General features: G+C 56.6%; 1 protein-coding gene across 11 annotated transcripts; it reads left to right on the plus strand.

The window, feature by feature from the left end:
• Nucleotides 1–103: 103 nt before the first annotated feature.
• Nucleotides 104–18,751, plus strand: BCL2L1 (BCL2 like 1). Of its 11 annotated transcripts, none has more exons than XR_010744855.1 (4): nucleotides 104–338; nucleotides 1,310–1,975; nucleotides 15,321–15,523; nucleotides 16,993–17,131. XR_010744855.1 is itself a non-coding variant. In XM_066330738.1 (3 exons), the coding sequence occupies exons 2-3, from the start codon at nucleotides 1,421–1,423 to the stop codon at nucleotides 17,128–17,130; spliced, it is 693 nt and encodes a 230-aa protein (XP_066186835.1). In that variant the 5' UTR covers nucleotides 790–1,070; nucleotides 1,315–1,420; the 3' UTR covers nucleotides 17,131–18,751. The 11 variants fall into 11 exon arrangements, 1 of the variants encoding a protein (XP_066186835.1); XR_010744859.1 differs by having other exon boundaries at nucleotides 1,315–1,975; XR_010744861.1 differs by lacking the exon at nucleotides 104–338 and adding an exon at nucleotides 380–500 and having other exon boundaries at nucleotides 1,315–1,975.
• The last annotated feature ends 702 nt before the right edge of the window (nucleotides 18,752–19,453 follow it).

Here is a 19,453-nt window from a genome sequence, read left to right on the forward strand (position 1 = left end):
CCGCCGCCAGGGGGTGCGAGAATGCCGCCCTCCGCCCGGCACCTTCGCGCCTGCGCACAGGCACACCCGGCACAGCGCATGCGCACTGTGCCCCCGCGCCGTCCAACCGACGCTCCTCGCCCACCCTTGAGGCGCCGTGCGCACGCGCACCGTCCCGTTGCTGCCCCCTGCCACCCTACCGCACCCCCCCCAGCCGCTCGGTGGGCGATGTGGAAGGAGTCCCGGGGCTGCTGAGCGGGCCGAGGCCCGGCGGGGCTCCCGGCGACCTCCGCCGTCGCTGCCAGCCGGGCTCGCGCGACAGAGCCGAGAAGGACACGGACCCTCTGTCGGGCGGTGAGGTGAGGGGCGGGGCAGGCTAACCCTTGAGTGACGCGCGGCTCAGCCAAAAGGAGAGGGCGCTGCCGGACCCCCGCCCCTCGGCGCTCTCCTGGCCCCTGATTGGCTGGCGTGTCCTCCGCGAGGGCGCCGTGTCGGCCCTCGTGCGCGGCCCCGCCCCCCAGGTACGGCGACCGGTGGGGCCGTCCGGAGACCTGGGGGGGGCGATCCGGTGACTGGGAAGGGGCTGGTTCGGGGCTCTGGGGGAAGCAGCCCGGTGGTGGAGGGGCAGTGCGGTGGCCGAGAGGACCGGCTACCCCCTGCGGCGCTCCCGCCTGCCGCTGCCCGGCGTGTCACCGTCCCGGCCCCAGCGGCAGCGCGCCGCTAACCGGGACTGGAATCGCTCCCGTAAGGACGCAGGGCCGTGTGGCGGCACCTCCGGTGGCGAGCGTTCGCCGCTTTTGAGAGGTTTATTTTCTCCGCCTGCGGGGAGTGAGGGGCTTCGGGGCGGCGGTTCCCGTCACACCGGGCCCTCCTGGGGCTGCCGTGATCCTTGGATAGCGCTGCCCGCCCGCTGCCGTCGCTGCAGCCGTTGGGTAACGCCGGCGGAGGGGGGCGGGGGCGCCGGGCCCTTTAACGGGCGGGGCGAGGCGGGGGCGTTGCTGTCGCGGTCCGGGCCGACCCGAAGCTTCAGCAGAACGAGAACCGCCTCCGCCCCGGCCCGCAGCCGGCCTGCCAGGCGCAGCCCGCACCCGGTGAGATCTGGGGTCTGCTCGGAGCGAGCCTGGGGGTCACCGGGGCTAGAGGCTGGTTTCTGGGGAAGGGGATGTTGTGGTGGGTTCTCCGTGCAGCTTCAATCTGGTGGCCCTGAGCCTCGGCGTAGAGCTGCGGGGTGATCTCAGTATAATGATAAGCTATCGGTGGTAATGGCGCGGGTGCATCTAAGAGCTGTGGCATTAACCGTTTCGGTGCCTCTCTCCTCCTCTGTGCTAAGATCAGATGTTTCCATCGGTCGCAAAGAAGAGGAGCGGAGTCTGAACCTGCTAAGTGCTGATCTGCTTGTGCTCCGGACCATGGACTCATTGAGTGCGTCCCAGGTGTGAAAATGTACAGCAGTAACCGGGAGTTAGTGATTGACTTTGTTTCCTACAAGCTCTCACAGAAAGGATACAGCTGGAGTCAGCTGGAGGAGGAAGATGAGAACAGGACTGACTTTGCAGGGGAGGAGGACGAGGTGGATGGCGTCCTCAACGGGAGCCCCTCCTGGCACGCGCCTACCAGCCACATAGTGAACGGAGCCACCGTGCACCAGAGCAGCCTCGAAGTCCATGAGATCCGTCGAGCAGCCGACGTGAGGAAGGCACTGAGAGAGGCGGGGGATGAATTTGAGCTGAGGTACCGGCGGGCGTTCAGCGACCTCACTTCCCAGCTCCACATCACTCCCAGCACAGCGTATCAGAGCTTTGAGCAGGTAGTGAACGAACTGTTCCGCGATGGAGTGAACTGGGGCCGCATCGTGGCTTTCTTCTCCTTCGGAGGGGCCTTGTGCGTGGAGAGCGTTGTTAAGGAGATGCGGGTATTGGTGAAACGCATCGTGTCTTGGATGACCACGTACTTGACCGACCACTTAGACCCCTGGATCCAGGAGAATGGCGGATGGGTAAGAACACCTCTCTGTGGTGGGGATGGCTGCCCATGCCCTCCCTCGCTCCAGGCTGGCAGTGGGGCTGGTCAAACCGGAGTGCAGCTCTTTGCAATGTTTGTGCTAGAGCTTGTCCTACCCCTTGCAGGGAGCATAAAGGGGTGTGTGGTCTTGCCCTCTGTGCTCTTAACACTCTGTCCCAAGAGGGTCAGTCCACTGTGTTGACACAAACAGTTTGCCCAGATATGTTTTTCTCCATCCCTGCTTTCTCTCCTTCTCCCTGGATGTTATGTAAAAGACCTGTTTTTCCAAGGGCCTTTGGAAATATAATGTCATCCAAGCTTGTTCTTCAAGCAGAGCCCTGCCTCTGGGGCATATTCCCGGTGTCATTAACAGCAGGGAGTGGAGCTTCCTCCTCTCCAAGGCAGTGCTGTGGTGGGCTGGCTGGTGGTTTGCAGAGGTAACAGCTACTTCTTCATTCTAGAAACAGCACTTGCCTTGCTCATGGTGAAGTGAATCCCACAGCAGATCCCGGTGGGTGGGTGAGCTTCTGGGACTGTCTGAGCTGGTGTGGTGGGAGCCAGAGCTGAGGTAACAGAGCAGAGGCAATGTCTGTGCTGGGGAGCTGCTGAGCCCGCAGCTGCTTTTCCCTTGGCAGGGAGCAGTGCTCCCAGCTGCCCCAGCAGCAAACCCTGGGAGCTCTCAGTGGTGAGGTATTAACATGAATAAGCATTTCTTCAGGAAGCATTCTTGAAATGCCGGGTCCGGCTGTGCGGTGCAGCCTGGGACTGCCGGCGGGAGGTATATGACCTACAGATGTCTGAGTTTTCATTTGGCTTCTGCATCTTAGTGATTCCCTGCTGGTGTAACCTTTACTGATTCCCACTGGAAAGAGTTCATGCTGTCAGCATTGGCATCTAAACAGTGGGGAATCGCCTCCTTGCTGGGAGCTGAGGCCTCTTGGCCCCCTTCAGCTCATAGTCCATCAGCAGAACCCAGCATTTTGGGAAGAAGACAGGAGCCTTTGAGCCTAACGTTGTGCTCTGCACCCTCCTGACAGAGAACAGGCTCTTGTGAGCTCCCAGTGCCTGGCCAGCAATGATGGGGACCCCGGAGAAGGAGGGGAGCTGGTGCACCCAGGGGAGGGGGAGCTAGTTCAGGAAGGGTGAAGGAATTCCAGGAATGTGACCGCCCTGGGGCACTGCCTGGGTGGGGCTGCTCAGGCAAGGAGAGGAGCTTGGTTTCGATTAATAACCCGGGATCTGTTGGCATTTTCATCTGGCTGTATGTGGCCCATTAGCTCTCTCATCCTGCAGGTAACCCTGGCCAAATGCAGAGTTCTTTCCCCCTCCCTCTGCTTTTGGCTTTTAGAGCCACAGATTAGTCTTGGAATTAAGTGATCAAACCGAGGTTTCCAAGCTAGTGTGGCTGTTGCTGTTAGTGACGGATTGGGCTGTATCCTGGAGACCTAGGCGATAATGCAATCTGATTTTTTGTAAATGAACTCTCTGGGGGATTTAGATTAAATCACTGGTGGAAAATCACTGGTCCCTGCATGAGGGGAATGAAACACCTCCTCCCTCTGTTCCCCACCCCCAACCATCACGATTCAGACTCTTCAATTTTTTTGTGTCTGTCTCTAAATTAATTGTTTGGAACAAATATTTGTTCAACAGATTGCGGAAGGGTCAGGACTCCTCTCTATCTGACCCGCCCACCAGCTCTCGCTTTGAAAAGCGCCGGTTCCCACTCAGGGGACTGCCTTGCTCTCTTGTTCTAACCTTGAACCAAGCTTTTAACTTCCCTGCCCAGGTTGTGCCGCTGCCTGAGCTATGCTGGGAGCTGAATGGAAGCCAGGCAGGGTGGTGAAGGACAGAGTGTGGGAAGTCCACGCCACCAGCTACCAAAATACCAGCACTGGGCAGTGTTGCTGCTGCCAGCCTGTTGCAAACCCTGAATACTCATTTGACATCTTGGCTGTAGCTTTCTTCCACTCTCAGCTTTCATCATGTCCCTTCCTGGAGGCAGCCATGCCACTCCACACCAAGGGATAGAGGCCATAAGAGCTCCTGAGTGCCTGACGTGTGGGGCGTGCATGGGGATGCTTTGCTTTCCTTTGCTCTCGCGCGATTCCAGCTGCAGGGAGAAAGCCGCTGGCTTTGTGCCAGCTCTCCCTGCAAGAGGAGTGCCACCCTGCCCTGGCTGTGATGGAGCCGTCCCTCTCCTGCCGCCCTATTTGCACAGGGAGTCTGTTTGGTGCATTGGAGCTGTTAGAGCCTGTCCCATTCAAACAAAGCACTCCCGAGAGGTGCAGCAGGCAGGTCCTGGTGAGAGAGATGCAAGTTCTGGCAGGCCTGCTTGGCAGGGCCCAGGTGGTTTGTGTTTTGGAGCACTGCAGCACTTCTCTTCCTGGAAAGCCCCTCTGAAAGAGGGAAGGAGCATGGCTCCATAACAAGTGCTGCACAGCCAGGTTGTGTAGGAAGCTCTGTTTCATTCCCCACCAGTGGAACAAAGGCAGCATAAGAGGGGCATGGGGTGCAGGTGCCTTTGGTGGCTGCTGTGTGCTGGGCTGTAGCAGTTCTCTTGAGAAATCAAGTTTTGAGGTAAGGGGAAATAGTAAATCTTGCTTCATAACATTAACATAGGAGTGTTTTGTCACATTTACTGGCTCTGCCTTGGTTTGCCCTCTGCTCTGCAATCTGGCACTGGGAAAACAAACAAACAAGAACAACCCAAGGGGAACATTTAATAACCAGCCAGAAGAGAGCTGCTGCCTTGGCAAGCCATCGCATCCAAAAAAGAGGCTTTCCTGGGGCAGTTGCTTTGACCAGGACCAGGTCCCACTAGCTGTGAAGTTGAAATGGTGATGCCAGTGGGGACTGGGAGTCATGGAGGGAGAAATCTGGTGAGTGGGAAGGAAGGAGGGGGAAGCACAGGGTGAGCAGGAGAGAGCCTGGCAGGCAGAGATGTACTGACCGTGCTTAATCTGTTTGAGAAAGGAAAGTGAGCAGTAGTTCCTGCCTGGCTGTGACCCTCCAGTGCATGACAGCTTTTCCTTCAAGGCTAAATCCACATTCAGAGTGGGATTTTAAGGAGGGTTTTCTGGATGAGCTTGGAGTTAGATCTGTGGATATAGTGTCAAGAGGTTTGTTGAGCATATGGTGGGGACCAACATGAAGAGGCTGTGTCAGGCTAGAATTGAAAGTAAATAGGATCTTCAGCACCAGTCTATGATACATGAATCCCAACAAATTGTACTAGGCCGATGGAGAATGAACTATTGCCTCAGTGCTTCCTGGGTTCTCAGTTGACCCTGACCACACAGGACTTGGTGTGCTGGGACATGTGTTGTGTCACCCTGCAGTGGACTAGAAGCTTGTGATTCTCTTTGGGGAAAACCCTTTGAAGATGTCAATATAGCAAGCTCATTTTTATCTTTTAAATTTTTTTCTGAATGGTAGGAAATGACTCAGCCTGTGTCATATGACAGCACACAGCTGGGATTTCGTCCTGTGCTCTGGTTCCAGGCTCCTCAGTGGTTTCAAGTTGAGAGTTAGACTTTGATTCTCAGCTCTTTGGAAATGCTTTTTGGCATTGTGCCTTGTGTACCAGGTAATCCTGCACAAGCTGTCCCTGCCACTACCACATTTCCTGGAAGTGTGGTTTGCCAGAGTTCTGCCCTTCTGAGTGTTACAGGTTGGGTTTTGGGGATGCCCCAGCACTTCTAATCCTGTTTGAGATCACAGCCGTCCATTCCACGTGGTGGTCAACGTGCAGCAGAACTGACTCAGTGGGAGTGACTGAGCATAGCCAAGGCATGCTTTGCGGTCTTGAAGATGAATCCTGTGGCTTCATCTCAGGCTGAGAGAACTGGGGTTGTTCAGCCTGGAGAAGAGGGAGCTCCCTGCCAGTGACTGAAGAGGCTCCAGCTGAGCTGGAGGGGGACTTTGGACAAGGGCATGGAGTGGCAGGACGAGGGGGAATTCCTCTCCACTGACAGAGGGTAGAGTTAGATTGGATATTAGGGAAGTTCTCTGCCCTGTGAGGTTTATGAGACACTGGCACAGGTTGCCCAGAGAAGCTGTGGTTCCCCCATCCCTGGAAGTATTCATGGTCAGGTTGGACAGAGCTTTGACCAACCTGGTCTGTGGTGCTCAGCTGTACTATTGCTTTGCACTTTGTCCTCGGTAATTATTTTACAGCCTTGATCCCTTGCAGCTGAGACGATGGCCCTGCTGTCATCACCTGCATTGGTGAAAAAAATACTGTCCTCCTGCCAGTGGGGTTCCCCATGTCCCTTCTCAGTTCTAAGTATTCCTCCCTGGCTGTGGGACCTGCCAGCAGTGTCCCAGCTGAGGCTGTGCTGCCTGGAGCAGCCAGCCCAGGTAGCTGTATCCTTGCTGACTGCTCAGTGTGCAGATCCCTGGCAGCTCCTCACCCAGCCTTCAACCTGGGAGGCTTTTCTGCAGTGCTCTCCAGGAAATGCCATTGGAATGACTTCCACTGCAGCTTCCTGCCCGGCCCACAGCAGCATTCCTGCCGCTAGACCAAGAGCAATGCAGAGGCTGATTTCAGGGCTTTATTCTTTACCCCTTTTACTCGTTCTCCTTCTTTGGGGCCCTGCCTGTTTTCCTTGCTGCCTCTCGGTGTGTGGTGCAGTTTGATTACGTTCCTTAGATCTGTGATTACAGCAGGCGCCTGGAAAGCCAAACTCCTGCCCCTGGCTGGCCGTGGCTCAGAGCAGCCCACTTAACCCCGGGGTCTTTGAGCGAAAGGGATAGCGTTTCCTTTGCTCCCAGGGGAGCCACTGGCAACTCTGATTCGTAAAGCACTCCGAGGCTCTTTAATCCGAAGAGCTGAGTGTCATTTAAAAAAAGACCTGTGAAATAATTAACAAACTGTTTCTTGCTGCTCTGTGTTCACAGCTGCTCTCAGTAATGTCATTCCGCTTGCTCATCCTGCTCCTCTCTGATGCTGGAGCCGGGTCCCTGGAGCGCTGCCCGGGGTCTCTCCCTGCTTCAGCAGCAGTGGAGTGTCCCAGCACAGCAGAAGGGGTGGGTGAGAGCTCTCTTCTTCCCCAGAAGAAGAGGAGGAAGGGGGTGCTGCTGCTGGATGCTGCAGCTTTTACTGTGTGTGTCTGGGCTGCTGTGCCTGATTTCCGTGGAGCTCTGATATGGTTTGTGTACATGGTTTCCCCCTGGGAGCAGCAACACGCCTGCAGCACACACGGAGTGCAGCTGAATGGTGGTGTGGTGCTCTGAGACCTTTGCTGAAGCTGAGAAGGTTTGGTTTCCTTTGGTTTTTACCAAGCAGCTGGCGGCTGTAAGCACAGTCCCATCTTGACATTACAAGGAGTATTTCTCTAGCAGCTCTTTCCCCACTAGCTGTAAAGCCGGAGTATTCCCAGGAGGAGCTGGGGGAAGGGAAGGGATGGATATCAGTTGTAGAAGTGTTGCAGACCTGCTGAACCAAGAGGCAAGGGATTAATGGTGGCTTCTGCTGTGGGAGCAGAAGGGGGCTTGGGGCAGCTGCTCTGTCCCCTCTGGGAGACCCCAGAGCAGCCAGGATGTTGACCTACCTGCTGATTCAGAGCGAAGGTATTCACTGTGGGTGGCTCTGCCTTGCATTGGCAGGAGAGCAGCCGCTCTCCTCCACCCTCTGCTCTCCTGCTCCACCCTCCCGCAAGGGAGGGATGTTGCCCTTAAACACAATTGTTCTGAGCCACTAAAGATTAACACACCGGAGAGGAGGGCACGAAAGGGAAGCAGAGTCCTTCAGTGCCAGAGCACCTCCTTGCTTTACTGCCCTGACCTTGAACAGGGAAACTTTCTCCTCCCTGCTCCTCGACTGGAAGGATGTGCAGAGGGGTTCTTGGTGCAAGATCTCTCTGAAGTCCTGCTCCTAATCATCCTTGAGATGCCAAGAGCTCAAGTTAGGGAACGTGCATTCCAGAGGCATGGGAGAGCTCCCACAATGGACCCGTGGAGGGGAGCAGTGGGGCAGGCTCAGGGCATGGGCTGGCACCCATCGTGGTCAGGTGGGGAGGAGAGTTACTCTCTACCACGGCAGAACAGCCCAGCGGAACGAGGGTGCCCGGGGCTGCTGGGAGGCAGAGCCGTTAGCAGATGGCTCCAGCTGGGCTTACCGGAGAGCAGGTGTGGGTTTCAGGAGCAGCCTTTTAAGAGAGATGTCAGTTTTGAACCTGGGAGGCTCAAGGGGCTGAGCCGTAGCTGCCACAACTCGCATGCTGGGGAGCTGTGACCTAGTTGTGCTGTAGAAATGCTCGGTTTATTTTTTATTTTTAGGTATTTTGCTTATTTTATCCTCATGTTTAATTTAGTTAGCAAAAAAAGAATCAGAGGGCTGAGCAGTGCTGGGAAGGACTGCCTGCAGGCGGGAACGCCCGCTGCAGCTCCGTGTAGCCAGCATCTCTCCAGCCGCCCGTGTCTTCCCTCGGACACGTGCTCACGTGTACCAGCCCAGTGCTGTCTCTCAGGATCTCTTTAATGGGAAACCCAGTGCACTCAGCGCTGCTGCCTGCCTCCGGGGTAGTGAGGGAGGGAGGGAGGAGCGGGATTGGGAGCGTTAACCAGAGAGGCTCCCGTGGCCACAGGGACTGTTTGAGTGTTGTGCTGTAACTGGTCTGCCTTCCCTCTGCTGCTGGGAGCAGGAAGCTGGGGGAGCTTGGTGTTTCAGGGGGCTTTGGGCTGGTTACTTTTTCTACTGCTGCTTGCCTCTGCACTGGCACAGCATGCCCAGGGAAGGGTAATGGGCTGTATCTGCAAAGAGGGAAGTTTCAGGGGGTTGTGCGATTCCCTTGGGGAGAGCTGTTTGAATTTATTGCATTATCCTCCTTCCTGCTCAAGCTTGTGTTTCAGCTGTGTCTGCAGACGTAGCTGCTGATTTAAGTAGATCCAATTAGTAGCTAGCTCCTGGCATCAGTATCCTGCTTGGGGAGATGAGCCCTGGAGATGAGGAGCCTCCAGTGGGAGCAGGGCTGGGCTCAGCCTTTCAGCCCCCCATGCCTGATCTAGGATGGACCCAGAGTTCCCTGGCTCACAGCCCTGCACCTGAGCTCAGAGGGAAACAGAGGCAGGTGTCCTGCTCTGTGCTCTGCCTGGCCAAGAACAAAGAGCAGGCAGGTTCTCCTACCTGGGTCCTACTGCTGCCAGACAGGTGCTTCTGAGAGTGAAATCAAATACTCCAAAACATGACAAGCTGGCACCAGGCAGGGCTTGGAGCAGGAGCTGCCCATGCTGGGACTGTGCAAGGGGCCTATGGTCAGAGCTGTGCAGTGACCAGGCTCTTGGGGTAGGACTCGAAAGGGAGCTGTTGGAACTGGCTGCTTCCTGAAGGAGCATGGAAGGGGTTTCTTGGGAGGATGAAGGGCTCTCTGTGAAGCTGAGAAGAGATCTAGGCTGGCATGGAACTGGTTTGGTTTGAATGCAGCTCATGCCATGATCAGGTGAAGCAGGACAGCTGTCTGCATTGCTTCTCTGAACAGCACCAGTCCCATTTGCCCATCTCCCCAGTTTGTGCCACCATTGACGCTGAGGAAGACTGGGGACACTACCAGTGTTGTGTAGGGAGCATGTCTGGTGGCTGTACATGGCATTATTCTCTTGTGTGTGACTCGTGGTGAGCTGGCTCAGGGTTAGGGCTGGGTGTGTGTGTGTGGCCCTGGGTAGTGCCTGGGTGACATATGACTTACATATGGAGAAAATGAGGTGTTGCTACCTGTAAATCAGCCATCATGGAGTGTTGCAAGTGCCTCCAATCCTATGCTTCTATGGCTCATCAGTGTATTAAACTTGCTGGAGAGCTAATGTCTTTTAATAGAGCAACTGACCTCATTTAGAAGCTTCCAGTGCACCAGCCAGTGATTATTTCATGCAACAACATGCATGGAGGAGCCCAGGGCAGAGCACAAAGTCTCCTTCTCATGCTGCACTGCTCTTTCTCGCGTTTGCTGCATCAGCTGCCTACTGTGCTTCCTGCCCTCAAGTCAGCAAGGATTTTGCTAAAAGGGACTTTGTGGCTTGAATAATTTGAGATTTCATGGAGCTAACAGGAAGTGAAAACAGAATGAGTACATCTTCCTCCTCTTCCTGCACCTCCACCCTTTCCCCTTTTTCATTCAAGAGGCATGTAAGAATTACAGCAGCCTCGTGAGGTGCCAGGGCTGAAGTGGGAAGTGGTAACACAGCTTGGCTGTCACTCCTCCAGGATGCTGGTGGACGAGTGGCTGAGGCAGGAGAACCAGGCAGCTCTTGCCCAGGATCCATCTCCTCTGGGGACCATCCCTGTCCCCAGCCTGGTTCCCTTGAGTCCTGGTAACACCAGAATTCCCTATGGGGTGGGTTTGGTGAGGCTCACAGTGTGGGAGAGGACCAGAAAGAGCTGTCAGCATCACCCACTCATCCCCTGGCAGGAGGGAACGTGGCTCAGCAGCCGGGCACACGTGAGCATGGCACATCTCCCCGGCACAGGTTTCCCCACGGTTACACAAGGGCACGATTGCACAGGAGCTCTGACGTCCAGGAAGAGCAATGACAAGGTGAAAATTGAGCTCTGTTCCCTGGGTGCCGGTGGCCCTGCTGAGCTGCTGTCCGGCACAATGAGCTGGCCACGGCCCTGTGCTCCGCGGCCCCGCGGGCAGCAGATAACCGGGACATGAAAGCAGGTGCCTTCCCTGCCCCCCGAGCGCGCCCCTCGCACAAAGGCTGCTCTGCTGCGGGGCTCAGACACCATCTGTCCGGTGGGGAGAAGCATCAGAGAGACCGTCTTTCCTCGGACTATTCCACTTAATGCCCTTTGGAAAACAATCCCATTCCCAGCAGGTGCTAATCTCTTGAGTGGATCCGGCTCAGCCAATGTGTTCTTCGCTGTGCCTTTGTACCAGAGCCGTGTCTCCTGCCATCCTTGCCTGCCCTGCCCAGCGGGCCCGGTGCCGGCCAGGGCTGTGGCACCTTCGGGAGCCCTCAGCCTGGTTAGCTCTGGGAGGAACACTGATGAAAGATGGATGCAAGTGGATTAGTCATTCACATCGTCTCCGGCTTTAATACACATGAATGTTTCAGCAGATTTCTGGAACGGAGAGTGCAATTCCCTGCTCTCCATCTCGTGCTGTGCACAGCAGTCTCCCGGGGCAGGGACGGGGGTTACAGCTGTCACCGTAGCCTCTTTCATGTATTTGGAAAACGCTGAAATTGTGCTGAATGGTGTGGGGTTATTGCAGGTTCCCTGGAGCCGGTGATGAAACCAGTTTGACAGAAGGCTGCCGTGGCAAGGATTAGGGCTGGAATGTGCTAGTGAGGGTTTGTTTCTGGTTAGAAAAGAGCTGGCTCTGGCCTGGGCTGGGCTGGAGCCCCGCAGGTCTGTTGGGCTTTGGCCCAAGGGATAGCCTCCCTGCCGGTCCCCCCACTCTGCAGCCCCACAGCAAAGCCTGAGTGAGAAGAGAAAGAAGAGGGGATGTTCTTAATAGACTCTCGAATTTATGGCTGCCTCTTTCCCAGTCGAAGATTTCAATGACTGCCCTGGGATTTGGGGAGGGACAACACCCCAGAGTCCACAACACCCCAGCTCCAAGGGCAGGAAAGGCAGGAGAGGCGGTGGGTGGGTGGCATTCCCTGCCATTGTCATGGAGATCAGCAGCTGCTTCCCTGGAGGTCACCATTTGCATAACAGTTAGAGCTGAGTCTCTGGAGTATTTGCACCTGCAGCTGCTGTCCCCAGAGCCCCTTCCTCTCTCTGTGTCCCAGAGCCCCTTCCCCACCCCATTCTGAGCCTGCCTGGGGTTGCTGGTGGGGATCAGTGGGGTGAAGCTGCAGATCTCTGCCCATGGAAGGAAGATTGGAACTAGATGATTTTTAAGGTCCCCTCTAACCATTCTAAGATCTGTGTTTCTATGGAGATGGTCAGACCTGCCTTGGATGGCAGGTTCCCTTGCCATGCTCCTGAGTCAGGTGTTCCCCTTGACCTCCACTGCCCAGCACTGCAGGCAGTCCTGTGACCTCTGCGGTCACCCTGTCCCTGCTGCCCTCCTTTCAGGGCTGAGAGTGGTGGGGGCCACACATGGATACAGCACCAGGGGGAGCAGGGCAGAGGGAGAACCTCTAGGATGTCTCTTCCATTCATAGCACAAAGGGACCCACAGAGCTGTGTTTACAGGATTTCCAATGCCTTTGGGAAGACTTATGTTTTCTTTTATTTTTAAAGCTCTCAGCTGCCTTTTCCCCCTTGTGTTTCACCTCCAGGTTCACATATGCCAGCCCCATGTGGTGAGCTGGCAGCCCAGAGGGGCTCTGGGAGCAGGTTGCTGTCGATGCAGGGCTTTGTTGTGGTCTGTGCTGAGCTGCTGCCTTTCTTTTTCCCTCCTTGTCTTGCTACTCAGCACAGAACTGTTCCCAGCATCTCATTAACAAATGTCTGGTCATCCAGATGACTCTGCTCCCGGCCGGTGGTTGCTGTTAGACCTCTGAGTAGGAACACAGCTGTACTTACGGTGAAGGTAAAACAGAAACAGCCTTGTTTTCAAGGGAAACATTGCCTCATGATGAGAATGCCTGGGTTGGGAGTCAGATGCTGTGGCTCATGCTGCTGGCTCGCACACAGCTCTGGGAAAGGCACTTAACCTCCCCATGGCTCTGTCGATCCATTTGGGAACAATGCTGACTTATCTCAAGGGATGTTCTGGGGAACCAGCTCATTTTTGATAAAGCACATCAGAATCCTTGTGTTGGAAAGGCTGTTGTGGATGCTGAGCTGGGGCCTGGGGGTATCTGAGCCGTGGGGAAGCTCCAAAGCTCCTGCTGGAGTCCAAGTCTCCATGCTGAAGTTTGACTGAGTTCACCTGAATACTCCTAGTAGAGCCTGGCTTTTCTCTGCTGGTTTTCAGAGCTTTGTCCTGGTATCTCAGTGACCTCCATACTCCTCACCCCCTTGTGCAGGGCAAGCTTTGAGATCCAGACTGCCAGAGCCTTCCCCTCTCTGCTCTCCTGCCTCACCAGAGGCCAGATGGGAGTTTATTGCCTACATCTGCTTCCTTCACCTGCCCTCATGGCTCACTGCCACCGAATCCTCTTTCCCCAAGTGCTGGGGCTTATCTTGAAAGAGGAACCTGCTCTGCTCAGCCTGAATGGGATCCAGCAACTGTTCTCGCTCCTGTGCGGGCAGCACTGGTGAATGAAACCAACCAAATAAAGGAGAGCCTCAAATTTTAAGTGTTCCCCTTTCCAGGCCAGGATATGAGTAGTGTCTCAACCAGCAGTCATACTTCTTTAGTCTGCTCTCCCACATGAGACAGAGCACCTTAAGTCAAACCTGCTCCTCCTGCCTTTTTGCCACAGGGTTATGTGTGGGCACTGGGCAGTGTTTAAATGGTTGCTGCATCCCCCACAGTGTTGGGCTGCAGTTTGGGGCTCTGTGAGTGTTGACAGAACTTTTGGCACTTGCAGAACCTCCCTGCCTCAGCTCTGGGAGATGGTGGAGCCTGACTCTCAAGGTTCTCTGCCTCCTGCAAGCAGCATGTGCAGCAGGTGGGAAGCATTCCCCGCCCCAACTCCTCCAACAAGTGGTGTTCTAGGCTCCAACAAGAAAACGTGGATTCCTTCCCCAGCTCTGGGGAGGAGAGGCAAAGGCAGGGGATTTCTTCTTGCATAGGAATAAGATCTCTGGTTCCTTGTTGCCTGCTCCGGAGCATCCTCCTCTGGGCCGTGTCAGTCACCCGGGGTGGGGAAGGGGATGTGACGGGCGTTCTGATGGAACAGCCTGTTCTCTCAGATGGAACAGGCCCACGGATTGAGCGAGACACTGACGTGCTGTTGCTACCACAGTCCTTGTGATCGACTCAGGAATTCCAAATATTTCCTCTCAGATAAAGGTGACTGGGGGAGGCCAGAAATATCTGGACGTGTCTGGGCAAGCCTGAGATCCAAACACCAGGACAGAGAGGTCAGGATCAGTCCTGGGAATGCTGGGCTTCAGGTGCGGAGCGGCCGAGGCCCGGGATGGTGTGGGAACAGAGCAAGCTGCTTTTCCCTAACCTTCAACCCGCCCCCAGCATGGGCAGGGAGGACGCTCCTGCCTGTTTTCCCACTCCCTCTGGCCTGGGATCTGGTTCCCAGGGGACACATCTGGGATCCAAGTTGTGCAGAGACTGAGCTATCACAGCTCTTAGGGTGGTTTCCTCAGGGAAGGGCAAGGCACTCTCCTCGGGTCCCCTACAGCCCCCAGCTGTGGCTCCAACAGCTGCTGTTCCCTTCCCAAGGGAAGGAGAGGGGCTCATGTCCCCTCCCTGCCTGTGCTGGGCTCTGGCTGTGCTGCTCTCTGCCTGTAGCACCCGATAGCTCTGCATTCACTGTGCGCCATTTATCTCTCCTTCAGCAAACACTTCCTTTTCTTGGAAGCAAGGGCTTCTTGGAACTGCCTTTCCCCAAGCTCGGCAGCACATGCCATGGTAAAAGCAGCATGGAGAACCGGCTGCCAGCCCTCCTTGGCTCCCTGCCCTGCCGAGGGGGGCCTCTCCTGGTGCCTGCCCCACGGAGAGGCTGGGTAGATGTGGGGCCCTGTCCACCACTGCAGCCTTCCTGGCCACAGTGGGGATGTCTCTGCTGTGGGTCAGGAGGAGCCTGTGGAGATGTGTGGTACTGTCAGTGGGGCAGGTCCTACTGAATCCCTGAGGAAATCAGATTTTCTGAGGAATACATCACAAGGATGCAGCCGCCTTCCTCCATCTGAGCATTCTGCAGCCTCAGGTTGTTCATCCCAGCCTCAGAGCAAGTGGCTGGGATGTGTGTCCAAGGGAAGGACCATCCCTGGAGCGAGGGCCCCTGCACAGAGATCAAAACATATGCTGAATTGGAAGAGACCCACAAGGATCATCAAGTCCAACTCCTGGCCCTGCACAGGACAGCCCAGCAGTCCCACCATGTGCCTGAGCACGTGATCCAAACACTCCTTGAACTCTGATTCAGGCTTGATCACTGCCCCAGGGAGCCAGTTCCAGTGCCCAACCAGCCTCCTGGTGAAGAACCTTTTTCTAACATCCAACCTGAATCTCCCCAGACACAGATGTTGTAGGAGTGGTGTTTTTTGAACCTTCTGCCCCAGTTCCCTGTGCTCTCCATCCCTGCCGTGCCCTCCATCCCTGCCAGCCTGCTCTCAGTTTGCTGCCACTGCCATGGCCTGCCACAGCTCCATGCCCATCACCATCTATCAGCAGAGGGATTTCCTGTGTCAGAATTTAAAATATCTCCTTCTTGGGTTTGGACTCTGCTCCTGTCCCTCTCCTCTCCATCACTCACTGTTGCCTGGGTGAGTGGACTGGCAGCAGGCAGCAGCCCTCTCCTTTCTCCCTGGACAGCACCTGCCCATGAGCTCCATCCTGCCCATTCCTGCAGGGCCAGGACACAGTACACCACCTCCACAGATCCCGTGCCAGCTGGCAGGCATGGTGGGAAGCGAGCTGCCTTCTGCCACTCTGTGTAGGTGGTGGAAGTCACGGGGATGACTGTCATATCCCTGAAGAGGACTCTAAGTGAGGTGGCACCAGTTACATGCCCCAGGGTGAGTTAGCGAAGTCCCTGTGTCCCAACACTGCCCTTGAGTCTGTGACTACCTCCTCATGGTCATGGGGTGTGGAAGGCAGCTGGGGGTGGTGTCTGGTGGGAGATGGAGAAGAGCTTTGGTGGCAGAGCTGGGTGCTGAGGTGTGCAGCTTATCAAGGACCAGATCCCCTGTGGTGGGGAGCCCTGTGGCCATGGAGATGGACACAGCCCAGCTCCCCGGGAGTAAGCATGCAGGTCTGCTGCATACCCTGCTTTGAAAAACTGTGTATGGGCTTGGTCATAGATATGTGGCAAGGTGAGGAGATACCCCACAAGCTGTGACCATCCCAGGGCTGTTTGGTGGGAGCTGGGAGACTTAGCACCATGTTCCATGGAAGAGAGGCACCTGGGCACCAAACTCGTGTAGTCCTGAGGCCCCGGGCTGTGGGCAGGTGTGGGAGGCAGAGTGCTGGCAGACCAGGCCGGCAGGAATGCTCCCCCTGCCTGCACAGAGGCCGCGGTGAGGCGTGACAGCGTCAGCCGGGCTTATCTCTGCTTTCCCAGAGCAGCCGAGTTACTGGAACTGCATTCACTTATCAGGGAGCAGGGGATCTTGCTGGGAAGATGGGCTCAAGGTGCGACAGCATCAAGCCCCTGCTGACGCTGAGCTGCTGGCGATCCCTGAGCCTGGAGCTCACAGCTTCCTCTCCGTCCAGCCCTGCACCTCCTGCTCAGCCCTGATAAACCTGAGAGATCCTGGGTCACGTGTTTCCCTGCTGCCTGCCCAGGGACCCCTCCTGCCCTGCTGTGTGCAGCTCAGGGACCCTAACAGCTCTCCCTATGATGGGTTGAGGTCTTCCCAGCTCCTGCTGCTGCTGGAGATGAAGGGCTGGAGGCAGCCGGCTCGGACAAGCTGGGCCGGAGTGACTGCATTCCTGGCCAAGCCTTGTGCTTGGCCTGCTCTCCTGAAGCCGTGGGAAGGCAGTAGTTTGGCGACCCAATGTCTGCCTTTGCCACAGGGATTCATGAAATCCAGTTCATGTTGTGGAGTAACCTGCGAGGGGCAGGATGTGGGAATGGGAGGTGGGAGGCTCCACTGTGGACACAAAATCACTGGGGGGATGCACGGTGTGGAGTGCCGTAGCCATGGGCACCAGTCCTGCTGCTGCTTCCACAGGCCTTAGCCAGGGAATGGAGCCCAGCGGGTTCCCACTGCAATGATTTCTATCACACTTGGATGCTAATTTTAGAGAGCCAAGAGCACGTGATGCATCCCCTGCCCTGCCCGCGTGGTGTTCTCCTCACAAATCCTTTCTGGCATCCTCTTCTCTCATGACTGTGCTTCTCCCCTTGCCCTGTGTGCATGATTCAGAGCGAGGAAGCACAAGGCATCTGTCATCAGCCTGGTCCCCACCACCACTTTCCTGCCAGCCCTTCCCTCTGCACTCTGCTCGCACCCCTGTGCTCACCACCCTCCTCTTTCCACAGGAGCGCTTTGTGGACCTCTATGGGAACGATGCTGCTGCCGAGGTGAGAAAGGGCCAGGAGACCTTCAACAAATGGCTCCTGACTGGGGCGACGGTGGCCGGAGTGCTTCTGCTGGGATCCCTGCTGAGCCGCAAGTGAGCCGCCGCCAAGCCCCCCCGTAGCCAGGACGGCTGCGCCTTCACCGCCACATCCACTACACTCCGCTCCCGAGCACCACCAGCGGCACAGGGGGGCAGCCCCTCCATCCCGGCCGAGCACCCTGCTCCATGGAGTTTTCTCCCTCGTGCCGCCAGCTCCTTTTATTGTAGCCCGTCTTATTTACTGTTCCGTTGTGTTTTAAAGGCGCTGAGGCCAATGCAGCACTTCAGCCACCGGCTCCCAGCGCTGGGGGATCCAGGCAGCTGGGGGGGGCACAAGCTAGATCGTGTCCCAGCCCTGCGGGGTTCTCCAGATAATTTGGAAGAGAATAAACAGACTTATTTTTGCATGTGTGAGTGCGTGCGTGTGTGTAGATGTGTCACTAATATAAAGTTCCGCAGCCAGAGCAAGGGTCAGGCTCCATGCCCCCGTCTCTGGCACGCTCAGGCACTAGGAAGAGGCAGGCTGCCTAGCGGGATGGAGCTTCCCTGCAGTATCCCTATCCTGTCCTTGCTTCTCCAGTCAGTTTATCCCTGTGGCAGGGGGAGCAGGAGGAAGAGGCAGAGGCCAGGGGTGAGGAGCTCTGCCCTTGGTCAGCCCCACGTGAATTCCTTTATTCCCACACAGTCAGTTGCTGGGACCTGTGGCCTGTCTCAGATGAAGATGGTGTGCCAGGCCCAGGGTTGTGCATGGTTTTAAGGGTTCTTTGTCCTCTTCCTGCTCCTCACTCCAAATGTAGATGGCTGTGGGACAGTGCTCATCCCTTCCCAGCCTGCTTCTCTGGGCTGGCAAAGGCAGGAGGCAGGAGAGGGGGATAGTGCTTGCCCCTGGCACAAGGGGTTTTGCAGAGAGCTGGGGCTGTGGTGTCCAGGAATCCCGAGTTGGGGATTGGAAGGGTCAGGGGGAGCACCTTCACATGGGTGGCAAAGGCCAAGGAGCAGATGATTCATGGGATGAGCGGAGAAATAAGCCCAGGAGAGATGGGAGTGAGGGCTGGCACTGGCTGAGAGCCATCTCCATCTCTGGGGAGCCTCTTTGGGGACAATAGGAGCTGTTGGCCTCTCCGCTGCTGTCCCGTGTTCCCAGTCCCATAGTGCAGGCAGATCCCTGTCCCCACGCGTGGCTGTGACGGCTGCATGCAGTGACTGAGGTGTCTGGCTTCCCTCCCACTCATCCCCATGCTGCTCCTTCTGCTGCTGGAGCAGGGAACCTCCAGCCTTCGAGCTGAAATTAGCTTCCAGAATAAATGCCCTCATCCTTCGGAGCCCACCGCGGGCAGACACAGCTGTCCACAGCTTGTCCGTGTACATACGTCCCGCGCTCTGCTGTACATATACGAGTAGTTTTTAATTCATTTGTGAATACTATTAATGCTATTTTTGTTATCTTGTCTGTCCGTATTTATGTGTGGGACCGTGCTCCCTGCAGAGGCCAAGCTGGGGTGGAGGTGGGGGGAAAACCGGAGGCTCCAGGGGGGCTCACTTGGCCACTGAGCACGGACTCGCGCTCCTCATGTCGGACCCGCTCAGATCCCGCATGGGGAGCTCGAGGATTAGCATTAGCCCATTGAGCGCTTCGGTTTGCAGGTGGAGGTGAATCCACAAATAAATTTGTCATTCGAGCTGCTGGTGGTGCTCTGGTCTTTGCAGTCGTTGGGAATTTGAACAACTTTGGACCCAAAGGAGTTGGCTTCAGTGGGATGGATGGATGGATGGATGGATGGATGGAAGGATGAGGTCTTCTCCCTTCCCAGGGAAGGGTTGGGGCACTCCGAGGGCAGTTTGCTCTGGTCCAGAGGGATGGTGGTGGGGTGGGGTGGCACTAAGGGGTGATGGGGACAGAAGAGCCCAGGGGAAGCTCTTCGCTGGGTTGAGGCTGCTGGTTTTGGGGACATGGGCTCAGCACCCACAGTCACGTTGGGAGGAGGAGGGCAGGGGACTCAGCCTCACTGGGACCCACAGCCCCCCGCATTCCTGGGGATACCCCTCAAAAGAGCACCTTCCCTTCGTGCGGGGCTCATCCCAAAACGGTTTGGACCACACAAACACTCGGGTTTTTTTGGGGTGCCACAAGTGTGGGGTACTCCGAGCCACCCCACATGCCCCTCACGGCAGGACGCACCCAGCTCATCCTTCCCCAGACCCCGTCCCCTGTCCTTTCTGGGGAACCCCTGGGAGCGGGGGCCAGCGGCCGGGCCCCGCGGGCTCCGTGGGCTGGCGGGACGCGGTGGGAGCCCGTGGACACGAGCACCATCCCGTGGGCAGCGGGAGAAGCTGCCGCGGAGCTGCGGCCGCCGCGGCTGCGGGGAGCGGGAGCACAGGGG

The sequence above is a fragment of the Sylvia atricapilla genome, chromosome 16, assembly GCF_009819655.1.
Source record: "Sylvia atricapilla isolate bSylAtr1 chromosome 16, bSylAtr1.pri, whole genome shotgun sequence".
NCBI classification, from domain to species: domain Eukaryota; kingdom Metazoa; phylum Chordata; class Aves; order Passeriformes; family Sylviidae; genus Sylvia; species Sylvia atricapilla.